The 17,316-nt window shown below is 42.5% G+C and overlaps 1 protein-coding gene across 1 annotated transcript in view; it reads right to left on the bottom strand.

Moving 5' to 3' along the window:
- Positions 1-2,743: 2,743 nt before the first annotated feature.
- Positions 2,744-17,316, bottom strand: part of LOC147702887 (collagen alpha-1(XXIII) chain-like) — a 798,364-nt gene continuing 783,791 nt past the window's right edge. The window contains exon 3 of the mRNA XM_086929455.1: positions 2,744-2,838. Within this exon, the coding sequence (XP_086785581.1) occupies positions 2,744-2,838 (95 nt within the window). The remainder of the gene's footprint in view (positions 2,839-17,316) is intronic.

Below are 17,316 nucleotides of genomic sequence, written 5' to 3'. Positions count from 1 at the left end.
GAATTATCCTCATTTTTTAGTGGACAATCAACAGGCATACTAAACCACCATACATGACTCGAACCTGCACTGAGATCACACCCTGGTGCACGCATACAAATTTATTGGGTAACCAAGCAAGCAACATCTGTTACCACAAATCCAGTTTGCTCACAGTCTGAACCTGCAGAGACTTTGGCGCGACCACAGGCTTCATCTGGATTCAGTGAAGTTGTTACCACATCGATTCCCTGGGAAGTTTCAGATCATGAAACTAAAACAATCCTTTATTCACATTTATCAACTCAACGAAGGACGCCAAGATACTGGCTTGTGCGTGGCAAAAGTTAAAAACAAGCATAGACAGGAGCTGCGCAAGAACCACCATTTTGTACTATTTGCAAATCAGCAGTCACTAAAATTTGCTTTTATACAGGGGCAGAAGAGAGGCCTCGCTCTCAACAGGGTCCATTGTTTAGAACCCACTGGCACTGCTTACTAATGTAGTTTACACGCTTGCCACAGGAGATTTTTATGTAAGAATTGGCATTAGGTTTTTGGCAGGTGCTGATACATTTATAAACAATACATTGGTTTCAAGACATCGATTCACCTAGAGAGCTGCATATCTATTACCAAGAGGAATGCAACTTGTGCCGGTATACAAAAAAACTCTTAAGTCCTCCTCGTTTGAAGGGATGTCACCCTCCCTTGAACTCAACCATACAAATAAACAACCCCCTACAGCCTTCATTGGGGTCACCAGCGCTAAAAACCAGTCTAATCCTTCAAAAATGTATACTGCCCCTTAACTTCATTTTCAGTGGCACTCCTCTTCAAAACCTCTCAACCTGCTGCTTCATGGACTTCCAAGCTGCTTGCGACCTAGCTGACCGTAGTGTCCTGTGGGCTAAACTGAGGACTGTAAATATTCCCTCAATTCTCTTGGTCATTCTTATGAAATGACCTTTGCTGGGAGTTCCCGGTGCAAGGGAGTAGTGGCTTTGGTTGCCAGTCGATCACAACTATCAAAAAGTCTTGTAGTTGGGGAGTCTGCGCAATTTCTTCTCAGTAGTAGTTTTTACACATATTGTGAAAATCTAGCTCTTGAGCTTGATAAGTCGGAAGATTCCTTCTATCTAAGTAATAAGTAATCTGTTGTTCATGTTTAGTCTTAGACTGGGCACAACAAGGTTTTTCCATATTTATGTTTACCTCATAGGGAAAAGTGATTACAGATTTGACGTTTATGAATAGGGATAAGTCCACCATGGAGGATAAATAGGCTGACGCTGTAAATCAAAAATAACACTGGCATGCGTTTATAATCAGAGTTAAATTTAATGTTAAGCATTTAGGTTTAAGTAGTGGGCATTATTTTAAAAATACTAATAAAAAAATATATAAAATTTGGAACCTTGCCGATGCATGGCTATCCTTGCTTGAGATTAAAAACATGGATGTCATTGTCGCAATTTCATTTTTTTAAAATGCTGTTCACAATAAAACACATGGGTTTTGTTCAAAACTTTTAAGTCTCAAAAATGCCATGATATATTTTATTTTATTATGATCATTAATTTTACTACAATGATTTAAAGTTTTATAAGAATTTGTCTTGATAAACAAGTAAACTTCAATAGTCACAAAAGCATTGTCCTTGGAGGCTCAAAAGCCTGAGTGTTATGAAAAGGCCTCACAATCGATCCCCTTAGTAGTAGTAGTGTTGTTAAACCCTTTTGTGCCAAAGTGTTTGCATCATTTTGGCTGACATGTTTTTGGAAAAATGTGTTTTGTCAGTATTTAAACATGATTATTTTCTGAGCCTTGTAGTGTAACCAAACTAGTGATCTGGCTTTCTTAAGTATAACCAGAGCAACTAATAGGCACAGAAACCACATCAATATCAGTTGGAGGGCCCAGGACCCATAATTTGAAGCAGGACACTGCAGGACCTCACAAGAGAAGAACCTGCAACAAGAGCAGGTTAATACGACCTGCTTCCCCTTGGCCCTGCACACCGTAAACCTGGAAACAAGCAGAAATGCTAGCCTGGGAATGGAGCCTTTTGCTCTCTACCTGGCCACAGGAAAGAGCAATTAAGTTAGCTACTCTGATTTTTCACCAGAAGTCCCTACCAGAGTCCGAAATCAGCCTCCTAATTCCATGAGAGGCCAGGGTACTCTCCCCTTAACCAGGACCCTGCCAGAGACGTGTGTTCTGTTGTCTTTCTATGCAGCCTTAAGCCTCATCCCGAGCCTTCTGCCCTCACCCCCCTGGACCACTTTACACCCTAGAGAAATCCAGGACCAAGAATATTCATCCCAGCAAGCCACCCAAATCAGGGCTAAATGGTGTGTGCTTCTTTATTTTCACTGGTATTACTGAGTCGTCACAAGTAGTCACCCATGCGAAGTAATCATTAGAGACTGAGCTTAGTTAACAATTGTTGTAAATAACCTGGGAGAGGACTTGGAGAAGTATGCAAAACTTCAAACCATAGAAGGGACCATGAAGACCTAAGAATGATGCAGGACTGTAGTTAACCACACTAGGGGTGCAGAATGCGTGATGCATCCGGTGACTATGACTTACTGTCCACGTTTTCTGGCAAGGTTTTCTTTTTACAATTTGTCATTATAACGTGTATTCATTTTGTTGGTCCAATGAAAGTGAGCCAACTCCCAGAAATAATGATTTCTTAATAATCATATTGGGCTATAAAGTGGTGTACGGTCATCCTTAGGTGTTTCTGGGTAACTATTCAACATAGGTTATTCATATTGTACATTATCAGCTTAAGTGTCAGCTTACCAGGATCTCCTCGGCGTCCAACTTTGCCTCGTTTTCCAGGAGGACCTGTAAAAGACCATAAAAGAGGGAGTCAATCACAGAGAATTGGTGGTCTGTTGTAAGGATAGCAGACTTATGGCCTGCACTGAGACTTACAAGCTATCCCATGAAAGACTTTCCCGTAATAGAAACTTTATACAGTTAGAGTCAGCCAAGGAAGAGCAATTCACCCACAGTTAGGGTAAGGAACATGAAGAATAAAACAGCATAATTGAGCAACCGTGGTAAACATTCGTTTTATAACAGTTTTTCACAAAATATATTCATAAAATTATGAAAAAGCCAAGAAAAAGTATTTCTTTTGTTCAATCTTTCATTTCACGTGTATTAAAATAAACCCATCATCACCTTTAAAAACCATAAACAATACTTAATTCGTCATGGCAAACACAGAAGGAAAACATTTGTTATGTGAGCTCTTCAACATCAAAACCACCCACTTTCTACGTGGAAAAGCGGTTGAGCATAATAGTAGTGATGGTCAGTATGTGAGAAACGGTGTTGAGTCAGAGTACCTGCGGGGAGACACAGTATATGCATAGTGGCAAAGCTGTGAGCGGCTGCATGGGACGAGCCATAGAACTGCTACATGTGTCGTGGTGAGTGTACCAGGATCTATGGTGCATCTGACAGGATCCAAGATGTGTCTGATGGGATCTTTAGTTAGCCTGGTGGGATCTGTAGTTGGTCTGATGGTGCCCATGGCAGTCTGACAATATCTGCAGTGAGTCTGACATTATCTGCAGCACTTCTGCAATGAGTCTCAGTGCTTCCGAGTTCAGATTATCACTATCTTTATTGAGTCCGAGAGTGTCAAGGTTGAACACAAAATGATGCTGAGTAACTGTGACACGTCCTAGTATCCAGAATGAGCCACATAGTACCCGAGGTGCGTCTAGCAGTGTCTGCAGTACACCCAAGAGCATCAGTGAGGCAGATGTGTGACTGACCACATATCACTCAGAAGTGCTCTGACCCACAACTTGATGCCAAGGTAGCTTAGAAGTTAGAAACTGAATACAGAAAGTTGTTCCAAATGTTACCACCTAGGTTTACCCATTATTATTGGCAAAATAGTATTATTTAAGACAGACTCACAGTCGTAACACTAAAACATTGCACAAAATGTAAATTTATAATGAAAAAAAGTTTATTTTCAGTCATAATTGCTTTATTAAAGTATTCAAACATAGCTTTCCAACTCCCCAACTATAGGCTTGAAATACAACTATTTTAAATTGTCACATAGTCCCACATCTTGACAGAGTGTGGTTGGAAGATTTTGTGAGAGCGACCAATGAGGTCCTAGAATAAATTAACACTTTATTTAGTGCTGCTATTCAGCAAAAGCTCGGCTTCATAGGTTTGACCACTTTGTGGCTGGTGTGGTTTAATTTTTCACTGGAGTGAAACCAAGTGTTCCAATGGTGGTAAAGTCAATGCGTGATCCAATGGCAAGAGAGAAGGGTACATTAACATAAGTCGATTGAAAGTGCCCTGCTCAGACTAATATGCCCCACTGATGAGGTATCTGGGATCCAAAAATTTATATTCTACCTGGAATGTAGCTCAGCAGACCCTAAATTTGTTAGAGAGGGACTGCACCTTGAGGAAGGGTTAGGAGGAGAGATGCTGGGATTCACTACATGAAGCAAGTGATAAAGGATTAAAGAGCGCACACCTTGGTACAAGAGCACCCGGTTACCATTAGGTAGGATGAACTTTGAGGAGGGCAAGGTGTGGGAGGGGCTTATACTGTAGTTTCGGGAAGGGATCTGCTGATCTCTAAATTCCTGGCAGGAGTTTTTTGTGTTCCATGTTCTACTTTTCAGTAGAGCTATTCTGTCCTCCAAATGTATCCATTGGTTAGACTCATAGCTGAAAGGATGAGCTAGGAGCATACAGTGTAACTCTGGTGGATGTTAGTCCTGATGTTAGTACTCAAAGCACTGCCTACTTCTCTAGAGTCTTAAGAAAAGATTTTGTCTACCGACTCTCCCTTGGAGCTGTGAACTTGTGGAGCAACCATATAGCTCACTTTTCACAAAGGATGGGTAAGAGGTAGGACTGGGCGGGGGTGGGGGGGCGGTTGGGGGTTTGGGGGGCAGAAACGAGGTCATCATTGCTCCATTGCGAGTGTTTGTGAAATGGCATTCACAGTGGTTCACCCTGGGTCTGATCGAAATACATATTTTTCGGATGAGAGACTCTTAATAGAGTTGTGAACCTGTTGCGGAGATGTGCAATGGTTGTTAATTTATCACCTTCCAATTTTCTCATTATTAACTTGGTCTCTTAGGAAAGCTGCAGTGAGATGAGCGATGTAGACAAAATGCTCTTGCTGATGCAGTATACAGGTGGTCATACATGAAGAGTTTGGTTGACAGGGCGTACAGCTATTAAGGGGTTTACAGAGTGATGTTACTATGGAGCTATGTCAGGATAGTTACTAACAGACATCGAAGTTCTGCACAGGATATGGAAATTGATTCTGGCTATTTCAGCTGAGAAGCATACGCTTTCCATGATTGGTCTCACAAGCTCTCCTTTTTCGGACCAGTAAGAAGGTGGACTGCAGCTTCTGGTGCTTCCTGAGTTTGTTGAAAGCAGGAAGACTGAGGTTCCACTAGAAAGATATGATCGGTAATAACGTAGCCTAAATGTTACGAATGTGATAATGTTGTCGGCTGGTTGTGGAATATGTAATAATACCTATTGTTGAATTCACAATTAAAGAAGGTTCTTCCAGCAGCAGCTGGAGCAGGTAAGCACGGCGGGGTGGGGCGGGGAGGAGGAAGGGGGTATGTCGACAGGCGACGGAACATGATTTATTTATTTACTTAATTTTCCTATTCCATCGCCTGTCGACCTCCCACCGCCGTCTCTACCGCCGTCTCAACATGCTTACCTGCACCGGCCGCTGCTGGGTTCATCACTGGCTGTTTCTGCTTCGATAAGAAGAGTTCATGTTACAGATGCATGAGAATAATACATGTGTTTATTTTGCAGACTCTGAATTCATACCCCCTATCCAGAAACAGAACTCAGACTGACACTGAATTATGTTGATAACTTAGACTTTGGTATTTTTTGTCCATTTATATGACTCTGGTAGTGACCCGGGTATCTCCCATGGGATATCGATCGTATTTCAATGAACTGAGAAAAACATAGTAGCAGATTGGATAAAGGGTGTTATATCATTAAATGGATTTGAGGAAAACAACACGCTGAAAGAAATGTAATTTGAATTGTTCTTTTAAGAATTGCATTCTCAAAACCATTTGAAATGTAGATGGCGAGTTAATTGGGGCTGAGTATTTCAGTGTGATGTGCCACAATATCGTTACCATCCCCTTTTGCTAATTCCCAACTTTCATAGTTCTAGCAGAAAATACAAAGTCTGTACCTGGCCTGTCCATAGAGATTCCTGGTGCCTCAAAATCCAAAATTAGCCTCCCAATGCAGTTCACAAGAAAAAACAGACAGCTAATAAAAAAATGTCATTTTACTAGTGGCCACTACAACTATAGATACGTCTCTTGATTCTGCAGAGGGCAACAAAATCAGACCATGTACTCTGGTAGTATGCAGCTATACCTGCCATCTATTCATACATTTATATTGTATAATAGATAGAAAACCCCAATAAGGAGTACTGTGTAACCTCAGTGAAGGAACGCAATATTAAGACGTATTAGGGTCCAAAGCTTTGGTGTAAAGCCAATGCTGAATAATGTGCTTCACTGTGTTCTATCGTCAAATGGTTTTCCAAAAAGTCTGCATCCAAAAAAATCGCATAAGAAATCTATGTGGCTTCTTAAAAGTGGCCTTATGACCCTTACTCAAGTGAAGGACAATACTTTCTGATATGAAATTGCTCTGTAATCAGTTTTACAATAGCATTCCCTTACATTATTGAAGACGTCCTTTTTTAAATTTTTCATAAAGATTATATATTTTCCTATTGAGAAATCTCAACTACTACACCCCCACCACACTGGAGGTTTATCTTCCAATATCCACTTCTGAAACAGATTCTCTTTTTTCAGGGAGGGAGGGAGGGTGTTGTGAGGTAGTTGGTTAATACCCACAAAACCAGGAGTATGTTGGTTTCCCAAACTTTCAGGGCACCTCTTCCTTGGAGTGCCCCTTTCCCAGTTGTGATCATGTGAAAGTAAAACGTCATGTCTCCGCTTAAAATAAATTAGTTATTATTGATTCAGTACTTGTCCCCACAAATTTGTGGTGGAAGAAGAGCTGTTAATTACAGGTGTCACTATTCTCTTAAATCATTGATGATCCTTGCGCTGACCGTGAAGCTGAAGGAAGGATATAAGTACAGTCTGGATTTGAAACCGTGACCTTTAGACTACACACAGGCCTTACAATGAGCATTTACCTAACTGATCTATTTGCTAGTTCCTAGATTAACTACCCCAGAAATGGAACAATGTCCTGTCATCTCGGTCATCTAGTCTTTGAGTATAGTAGTGTGGTCCCTAGTTTGGGTGCTGCTGATCAGGACTGCCCAATCTATAAAGTGCCTCAATGAACATGTCACGTTCGCACATGAAAAATGTAGCTTGCGGTTTGATGATCTGAAACTAAAATAATGAGCTGCATGATGCAAAGGTAAGGAATGCTGTAGTATCAATCAGTATCATCCCAACCATATTAAATTCAATAAAACAGAGTATTGGAGGCTGCTCACCTGAGCTGTCTGTCACCCATTCAATTTATACTTCTTATATGCTGTAACATTAATTTTGCTAAAACCAGTATCATTAGAAATATCTTCAAAGTAGCACACAATTACAGTTCAGAGCCGGCAAACCAAATACACTGCATAAACTAGGCCTTGCTAGATGTTGCTGGACCTTTGCCACAAAGACTTGGCTCTGGCAGGAGAAAAACACCCAAACTAAACCTGAACTTGAGGTCACATTTTTCCTCAGCTGGTAACAAATTGTTTTGTCTGTCCACCCAGGTGCCTTACTCGGTGCTTTTTCAGCTTCATTCCAAAGAACAACTCAACTTCAGCAAACAACATTTCTTGAACGCAGCACAAAACGTCTACATAACTTAATTTTCTAAAAATATGGCCAATGACAGAGAATTGCTGGAATGTCAACAGGCAAGAACAGTGGCAGCCAATCCATCCACTGTTTGGATGTGCGCTCTTAGGTGGGCCTGATATTGGACTAGACTGTCTGAAAGCAACACTGGAAGTTTTAGTCTTTGCATCAGATCGGAACCCGGTCTTTCAAATGAGATTTGGAACTTGTCTTTAGAGGTTAGTTTTATAAAACATTTCTTCAACCGTAACAGGATCTAGCAAAAGAACGGAAGGATATCGACTTTCGCAACTAAATTAAATAAAGAAATACATTTTGAACTATGCCACACAGTCGGCAGAAATCAATTAAGGATTGAAATGAACATGCCATAATCATATTTTAGTTCTGACTGGTCCAAGTCTCTTGTCCCCAAATAAAGTTGAAATACTAGCCCTATTCCCAGTAGGACCGGTGGATACCTGGTCACTTATGTAATTTATGCCACCAAAGGCAGATTGTCTCATATCTATATATGCATGTAGCATCATAAAAACTGAGCTAGTAAGAAACCACACTCTCTTCACGATGGAGTGTTTACATTGTGCAGCAGAGAAGGAGCACTGGACTGGGGAGGGCTTAAACAATACTGTATTTTAATTATGCATTTTGTTCCCCAAATGATAAAATATTGTAGCATTATATAAATCTTGTTCCCCAAACGATAACATATTGTAACATTATATCTAAAAATGATTCGCTATAGTTTACAATGTTTGGCTTTCAAAAAAATAACAGCCATTGAGTTTCTCATTATAGAAGTCCACATGGTGATCTACAGAAGAGCTCTGTAAGTGTGTCATGTTTTCAATCCTGTTCCGTTTGATTGACACAAGGCAAGATCCCCTAAGTAACTTTTGGGGTTTACTATAAAGTCTGCCCTTTCTCCACGCACAATGTTTATTTGATTTTCTGTGTGTGCATTTCTCTTTTGGCCTTTTTTGATTTTCATTCATTAGATCGAATATACACATTTATCACATTCAACTAAAAAAGGGTTTAGTCCAGAGTATGGATTAATTAATGTTTTTGAAATGGTTTTAATATTAAGACTCCAAAATATTGTGGCCTGGATTTTTCTTTTAACATATTATTATTTTCATGTTTTATGAGGAACATGTATAGGCCTGCACTGTACTTTTTTCTATCAACTAAATGTAATTCCCATAAATGATGAGACAACATATTCTTGCCCTCTCAGCAGAAAAAAACGTACTGTTCCACGGATGAAGAAAGGGTAGCACAGACCCAAGTTGTCCATTAAAATAAATACATATATGTGAACCATTTGACACTGCTTTACAAGACTGAATAATAACAACCCTAAACGAAATCTCTCCTCCTAAAGAAAGAACAATCAAGGCATTTCCTCCTAATGTAATCTAGGCTATCGAAACACCAAAAACAAGCTGAGTCACATCTCCCCTCCTTTGCCTTCTTGCCAATTGGGGATCTTCAAATACAGGCACCACCAAACCCTCTATTAACCACACTATCACTTAACTATTGGTCTCAAATGGCATCATATTCTTAGGAGAAGTCACCCGTGTTTATGAAGGTTCAACTGTCCAGCCAATACCTGCCCTTGTAAACACCTTAAAGTATACCTAACTCTTTCACCTATATATTGAGCAAGGAAACACATTTGCCTCGTCATCACTAAGAAACACAAACCCTACCAAAAGCCAGTCTTGTTTAACTGATCCAGCCACTTACAACCCTAATCACTCTGAAAATAACCACAACAAAATTTCAACCCAATTTTGACAAATTAGTACAAGCAAACTTTATAATCCCCACGCAAATGCAGAAATTATGCAAAATCTTCTCAGCCACTCATCGCCAGCCAAGAAATCTGGGTTGAATGCATTGTTCTTGTGCTCACCACGCCACCCCAGTTTGGACCCAGCCATATTCATATCAGTCTTGACCCTGCTCCTCATGGGAACAGTCTAGTCTGTACTGCCAGGCCATAACAAGATGATGGACAGAGTGCTGAAACCTTTCAACCACTTATCCCCAGTCAAGAGATCAACAAATCTACTTTCCTCACCAAAAAGTGGTACTCAGCTGCCTTCAGCCTACAGACCCTACTATTGGCTCAGCTTCACAGACCTGCATTCATTACATTCGACAAGCAATAACATTCTGAGGGCTAGGTTCACAAATCTGTGCTAGCAGATTGAGGGAGAGTACGTGACGTTACGCCCATCGCTGCCAACTTTCTAATTGATGAACCAGGTTCGATTGTTGGATCAACATCCTGTGATTCTGGGCAAACCACTTAATCTTTCCGCGCGCCTTAAAAAAAAAGTCTGTGACCTCTTATGTAATGTGCTCCAATGCCATAGGGTCAAATTTGTGCTGTATAAAACTGCAACAAAAAAATACATTTTAAGAAAAATATTATTCATGCATGAAACTGCTTTGCAGATAGGTATCTTGCCCAGAAATGCATTGAATTTATGGGGCATGGCATTGGGGTTGCAGGTGCAGATTCCAGAACATAATTAACAAACACAGTAAAATGTGTTGCAATGTGCCCATGGAGCGCCCTTTGATCCCTCCAGAGAAGTCAAAGCAAATCACAGATCTGTTGCAGGAAAGCGTGGAATAGAGGTATGGGAAAGAAGTCTCCCATTGCGTGCACTGTAAACCTGTAGTCTACTGCTACTGTACTACAACGGCAGCAGAGTAATGATTTACAGTCTAGTCACTAGCTTAAAGGTGGAAATGTACATCGAAGCATTGAAGGCTTGGCCCTTTAAGTACAATGCCACACCCACTTGTCTCATGCAGGACAATGCATAACAGTTACAGACCAGCAGGGTTGCAAAACTCAATGCTTAATTTGTGCTGGTGGTTTCCTGTGCCTGCCACTGGCACGTAATTGTCTTTACCAGCACTATTGACAATCCACCACATGGTGGTGCTATATTTGTAATTTTGAGATGAGCTCAATAACCGGCTTTATTAAGTCAATATACATTGAAAATGACTAATACCAGCCTTTCATGCCATTATTATAGCTGTGAGTAGCCAGAAATAATCTGAAATGTCACACTTGTAGGAGTTGATGATTAGGTGTTATGTTGGTACTGCCATTGGCAGCGCATGGATGGTGCAGACTGCAGTGGCTTTCTGAGAAGGGCCCTAGTACTCTTTTATTTTTATTTTTATAAATTAAGGACTGCCATTTGCACCGTTGTGCCTGGATGGCTGGGTGACAAATATGAGAACCATATTTGTGCTTGCCCTCGTACCCTGCTACTGGCTGCAGGTGATGGTGTGAAGCCCTCGCTAATGAATGACCTCACTTTTGTGAATTTGGGCCAAAATGTCCCATAGCAGGGGGGGGGGGGGTAATAAACTCGGTCTCACAGCCGCCCGGAGTAATGTAAACAAATAAATAAAACAAATTTTGTTGCGTGCGCCTAAACGCCAAACGCGTTTTAGCACGCGAAATGAAATTTGTTTTATTTATTTATTTGTTTACATTACTCCAGTCGTCTGTGAGCCAGAGTTTACTACCCCCACCCTGCTCCTCCCCCACCCAGCACCCCCATCACTACCTCCACGGGCCGCAACTGTCTAGATCTATTGGTAGGATGGGTCCATCACCATTATCTATGGAGAGATCTCTCCTGAGAAGGTCCCGGCCTCACTGCCTCAGGCGGGGGTCGTCCCTGCTTTGGGAGGCAGCACCTGCTGCAGTTAGTCTTCACCTTGTAAACGTCTGTTTTCAGCACAGCAGAGAAATCTGTATTTCATTTAGCCTAGAAATTATAACAAGTGAAAAACATTTCCTGGATGTATTCTGTCTGTCCTTTCCTGCCCGCACTCCTGGTTTGATTGCTCTTCTAGCACGACAGACAGTTTTGACATGGAGGACTGTAACTTGACAACAGAGCATACAGTGGGTGAGAATTGTGCACCAATTTCAGAGGCTGCTGATAAAGACTGCAGGGGGTACACTGCCTGTTACCCATTATATTAATGATGCAAGTGCTGCTAACCTAGAGGAGACCCTACTACAATTGCTGGGTTTGAAGCCAGGTCACATCCAGTCATTCAGGGAGTGTGCTGGGACGGCAGGCTACACTCTCAAGTATAACCTCACAATTATTGATGAAAAATGAGAGTGCAGGTGGGGAAAGAACCCTGGATAATAGAGGGTCACAGCCAGCGTCAAGGAATTTAGCTTCGACCTTTTCTCTTTTCTGCTCTTTAATCACAATAATTCTTCCCTTTCTCTCTTTAATCACTGACAGTAGCAGACCCCACTGTTGATTCACCAGTTTATCCCTCCTTTCAGGTTAAAAACACAGGATCACACATACGCCAAGCCTCCATTGTAGTGTGCTGAATTCAATTTTACTGGCTGATTTAGAAAATAAAAAAAGGGGAGTATGAAAAGGACCACTGGCAACAAAGTTCTACCAATTACTCTTTATTGAAGAGCAGTGTTGAAAGCTGCGGGAACTTTGCCACATCTGTCCTGCTGTTGCTGTGCCTATGGTTGCTAGCCTACTACAGTTAACACAAATAGTGAATTTTAATGTAAAATACATCATAGAGTGTAATGTCTTTTGGCTTTAAAATAATGTATTTTAATTTGCACCCATACCAGTTGATCACCCTACCTGCAGGTACATTTATCATCAGAGTTATCGTGACACTTTTATTGTTGCCTGAAAACTGCTGGATATACAAGGAACTTTGCAGTGCTTTTAAAACGGTTGCACTGCTACAAAACCATCCACCACTAACAAAACCGGCACCCACCCCTCCAGCATTCTGGAGAAATGCCCAATGCCCGGTATGGCCAGTCTGGCCTTGCTACCACCCTCCAATGCTGCCCCTCATCTTCACCTAGACCCTTTCTCATGGGTATTTAATTTATTTTAAAGTGCTACTCATCCCAAGTATGTAGGGCAGGGTTTTGGAGTACCTTACATCACACACATTACAGAGACAATAACTCATATAAATATGTAAGTCAATGTATCGGAAATGTTACTTAAGAGAATGAGAACTACAAGGTGTAAGAGTTAGATTTGTTATGTTATAAGCTGTTTTGTAACGTGCACAATTACTACCGGAGTATCCTGGCGCGGTATACCGCTGGGGAACCCGTCCTGGCTTTCCCTGTGGGATGGTCCCTACTGGGCGTCCCCAAGGTGGAGCCAGGCATCCCCGGCGTTAATGGGGCCGTTGTGGAGATTAGGCAAGCTAATGCCCAGAGTTGCCGAGTGGGACCCCTGGTTAGAGTAGGCACCGAGGTGAGAATTATCGAGTCCGCTGACCCTGGTCCATGACCCTGCCGCGTCGGGAATTGAACCCTGGTCCCGGGCCGACTCCTGCTTACGGGTCTGCCGCCTCTAACCAATGAGCCACACCACTCCACTGGCATACTGGCAGGTTTTAATTATAACTTAAGAGTCTGTGGCCTGGAGAGATATAGAAACTCAGGATGTAAAACATAACATGTTGGTTGGGGTTGCTGATAAATATTTATTATTATCCAAAATAATCCTGTTTAACAGCCTTCTAATATTGAAAGATTGTGAAAAAACAAAGCCATGTAGCAAAAGGAATTCTGTGACAACAGCAGTTACCCACTGAGCTATTCACATAAAAACAAGTAGTTGATCTGCATGTTACATTTTGTGCTTTACAAGAGGCCTGTTATCCCTCATGTGCTACTTTGAGTCAAACAGATGCATTAATCACCATAGTTAAACTGACATTTTTATTAGAACCTAAAAAACAGTCTGGTGCACAAAGAACTCTCCAGCCTATGCAAGCTATTTCAAAATGAACACCCTCCCACCCCCTCAACCATCTTGGCCCCCGGTGTTGGCACAGAGGAGGAGTGCGAGGCGGCCCCAACAGTGAGTTCTGCATAATTCTGAGGCTTCTCACAGGTGAACAGTGCAGCTCGCTGCTACCCCCAAAATTACGCAGAAAAGGATTGTGTAAAAGGGATCATCAAGGACAATGGACGTGAGATGCAAATAATAGACTGTCCGTGAAATTTACGGACGGTTGGTCACCTGACCTGCTGGAGAGAGATGGGAGTTTTGTCTAGTGGCAGTGTTGATTCATCTACGATAGCGCAGAGGGTTAATATGCCTGCTGCAATAGAATGCATTCCGTGCATATCGAACAGTAGTATTTTATGTGCAGAGCTAAGTCGGTTTCTGCTTTTATCACAAAGATTCTTTAGTTACCTGCAGTTCATAAGTTACAATTATAATCTAGCACAGTGAGCTATGAACCACCATCAAAGAGCTGCAGGCAAGCTGCATGGTACAGGTCAGAAAGCTGCATCTTCTTTCCAGTCTTTTATTATCTTAATGTTGCTAAAAAATTATTTGGGTAGAAACGCATTTGTATGATTAAAGTCAACCTTAACCACTGTGTTATGTTCTGAATTATGAGTTTCTTCTTCTTCGGACCAAACACTCTTAAAAAATGTCTCCCACTATGGGTGACATGAGCATCCTACACATTGTTATCCACTTTGCCTTATATAACATTTTCTACACACTGATTTATTGTCTCTCTCTGTATGTGTGTGTGAGATGTAGAGTCCTCCAATACCTTATACTGGTATGAGAAGGGCTATAAAACAAATAAAATACATGTGAGAGAGTGGCTATAGAAAGATTAGAGGCACTGCTGGTGAAAGTGAGGGAATCAGTGAAGAGCCCCAACAAAAATTGTCATTTCCTGGTGCACAGTAAGGCCATCATTTACTATACATTAGAAGCTAATTCAATTGGATATATAATGACAAATGTGTTGTAGAATGCACCGTGTGTTCCCAAATTTCTAGGGGGTGTGTAAACAAAGACTATCACCTTTAAGTTTTTTTGTAACACACAACAATTTTTAAATACCTGTAAATGAACTATGCAAATGTTTCAAAACATATCAGCGCTTTACTTGGTGATGTTCAAATTATACATATTTGCTAAAGCCTCATTTTAGCACTTTATTATATGTTCGCTATATAGTTCTATCAGTAAAACTGCATGTTGGCATTTTGCTTCCATTTGAAAAGGAAATGTTCTGTATGTAAGAGACAGTGCCTCCTTTGGACCTACAATAATGCCTCAGCAACATATACAGTTTCTGTTCTGTAGCACACTTCTGTGCATCGGTGAGAATCTGTAGTTTACAGCTCACAGAAATGAAACAGCCCTATCAGTATACCATTTCCCGGATCCAGGTTAAACAAGGAGGGTTGATATATGGCTACCAGGGAATTATATAGTAATGTCAACTCCTATCTAACCATTCCTACCCTCAATAATACCATAACACTCAGCAGTGTGCCGGCAATTACAGCTTATGCAGGCAGGTTAATATCTCTGTTTTCCTTCTTCATGCTCTTGCCCTCACACAAGAACTGTCTGCAATGGGTCTTATCCATACTCAGTACTGTACCAGCCCCTAAACTAGTCATCACCAGCTGAACAGCCATGAAATACCTGAAGCGATCTGACACAAAGCTGGCCAGCCGTGGAGGGCTGCAATCTAGTCCAGAACTGCAGTTCCCAATTGTTAGACCTGTCTGGCTTTTTGGCGTAGTCCCTCCTATTTATTATTTATTTTGTCCCCTTTTTGCCCCTCATACCCTTGATAATTTTTGTCCACTGATTTTTTTTTAGGTGTTGGCCCAGGGGATAGGTGTTCTTTTCCCCCCTCATAATTTTTCACCTCAGGCCCAGAGGCCTGTTCTGACAGGAAAAGTTGGAACCACACAAAATGGTGGCTTCCAACTGCCCTGTCACACTCAGAACTTGGCCATAGCCTAGCATAGGGCGTTCTAGAACCTTCTGGTCCATTCTGGACCACTGAGGGTCAGCCTATATAAGGCGGAATGCGGGGCAGCCATTTTGTCTGTCAGTGACGAACAGCTGGAGTGAAGGTTGAGGTCTGGTAGGGGGAGGATCCTGAAGGGTGGTCTACTCTACAAGGGTTGCCCTCTGTCTAGGTATTTCCCCCCCCTGGCCTGTTGTCCTAGCCGTGTTAGTTTCATCCTGCTGACCCTGGACAGCAAGGCGCCTCCAGTCAAGTGAAGGGGTTAATCCCAGTGGGCTGAGGAGCTGCAAGTGGCCCTGCGCTGAGAATTGATCTGGGTGCCCCCTCTATTATTTCACTTGCCCCTGTCCAGTATTGAGCACTAGCAGAACTGAGAAGAATACGAAGGGCTGGGAGATTTATAAGTGATAAGCCAGCTCTGCCTCCTATCTGTGTGGTGACCGCAGGTTCTTGGCCTGCCTGAAGCGGAGATCTCTGTCCCTACCCCTTACCGGTGTCTGGACCTGCCGAGTGGAGTGAAAGGGTTAATTGCCTTTCCATTGCTGCCTTGTTCCTTCGTGGGCCGGGCCCCCTGGGGTCTCGTATGCGCTCCTGAGGCAGCGCTGACTGAGTGAGAGGGGACGCAGGGACTGTGACCAGCGCTACTGCGCATTCTCGTTGGTTCCGCTAATCCCCAGGAAGGGCCTAGGGTCGAGCAGGCCCACTGCAGAGCCGCTACCGGCGCAAAGCCGGCAGAGCAGGCTCAGGAGGTGGGTCGCTACTTCCCCGCGCATGCGTGTTGCGCTCCTTCCGAGGTGAGGAAAATCCAGACAACCGACGGCTAGGGAAACAGAGAGGAGAAGCCGCCGGGCATCGAGGCTCCGCATCAGAGCGGGAAACGTCTGCAGCAAGGACCCCTGCTTCTCTAAGGAGAAAGGAAGCGGGCGGTCCATTTGTTACAAGCACTTCTGCCCGAGCGGTGGAATCCGGGTGATTCGATCCCTTGCCTCCGCACTAGCGAGGCGGGAGGTCAGGAGGCCCCGGGATCATTTGAAGGAATCGGAAGCCTTTGGCCTGTCTCCTGAAATCGGCGGAGACACGGGCCGGAGGGCCCAGACCCCCCCCCTCACACCAAACGAAGTAAGGAGGGATTGAGAAGGGAGGGGGGAAAGTTACAAGTGGAGAAGTGTCTCTCAGAAGAGCAGAGACTGCCGAGTGACTAGATCAGGACCAGGCTGGTGCTGGGGAGCGTCCCTCTGGTCCTGAGAAGTAACAGTTTATAATATAACATTGAAGGTGGAGGGAACTTACAAATGTAAACTGTTAATCTGATTCAAATAATTCTAATGATAGCCCTAGTAGATAATTCAACTGCCAGGAGTTAGAGTAGAGGGAGGCTAAATAATTCTTCTATGAACTAAGGTGGGTAGAGAGTTAAGGTTAAAGCGTGTCAGATGAGACTACATCTGCAAATCTGGAATCTGATTAAATGTATTGTTAATGATAAATGCTGAGAATAAGTTAGCCTCTCTGAAGGTAGTGATACTGATGGCAA

The sequence above is a fragment of the Lissotriton vulgaris genome, chromosome 7, assembly GCF_964263255.1.
Source record: "Lissotriton vulgaris chromosome 7, aLisVul1.2, whole genome shotgun sequence".
Taxonomy (NCBI): domain Eukaryota; kingdom Metazoa; phylum Chordata; class Amphibia; order Caudata; family Salamandridae; genus Lissotriton; species Lissotriton vulgaris.
Note: the sequence above shows the minus strand (reverse complement) of the source record. Positions and strands in the feature narration are given on the sequence as shown.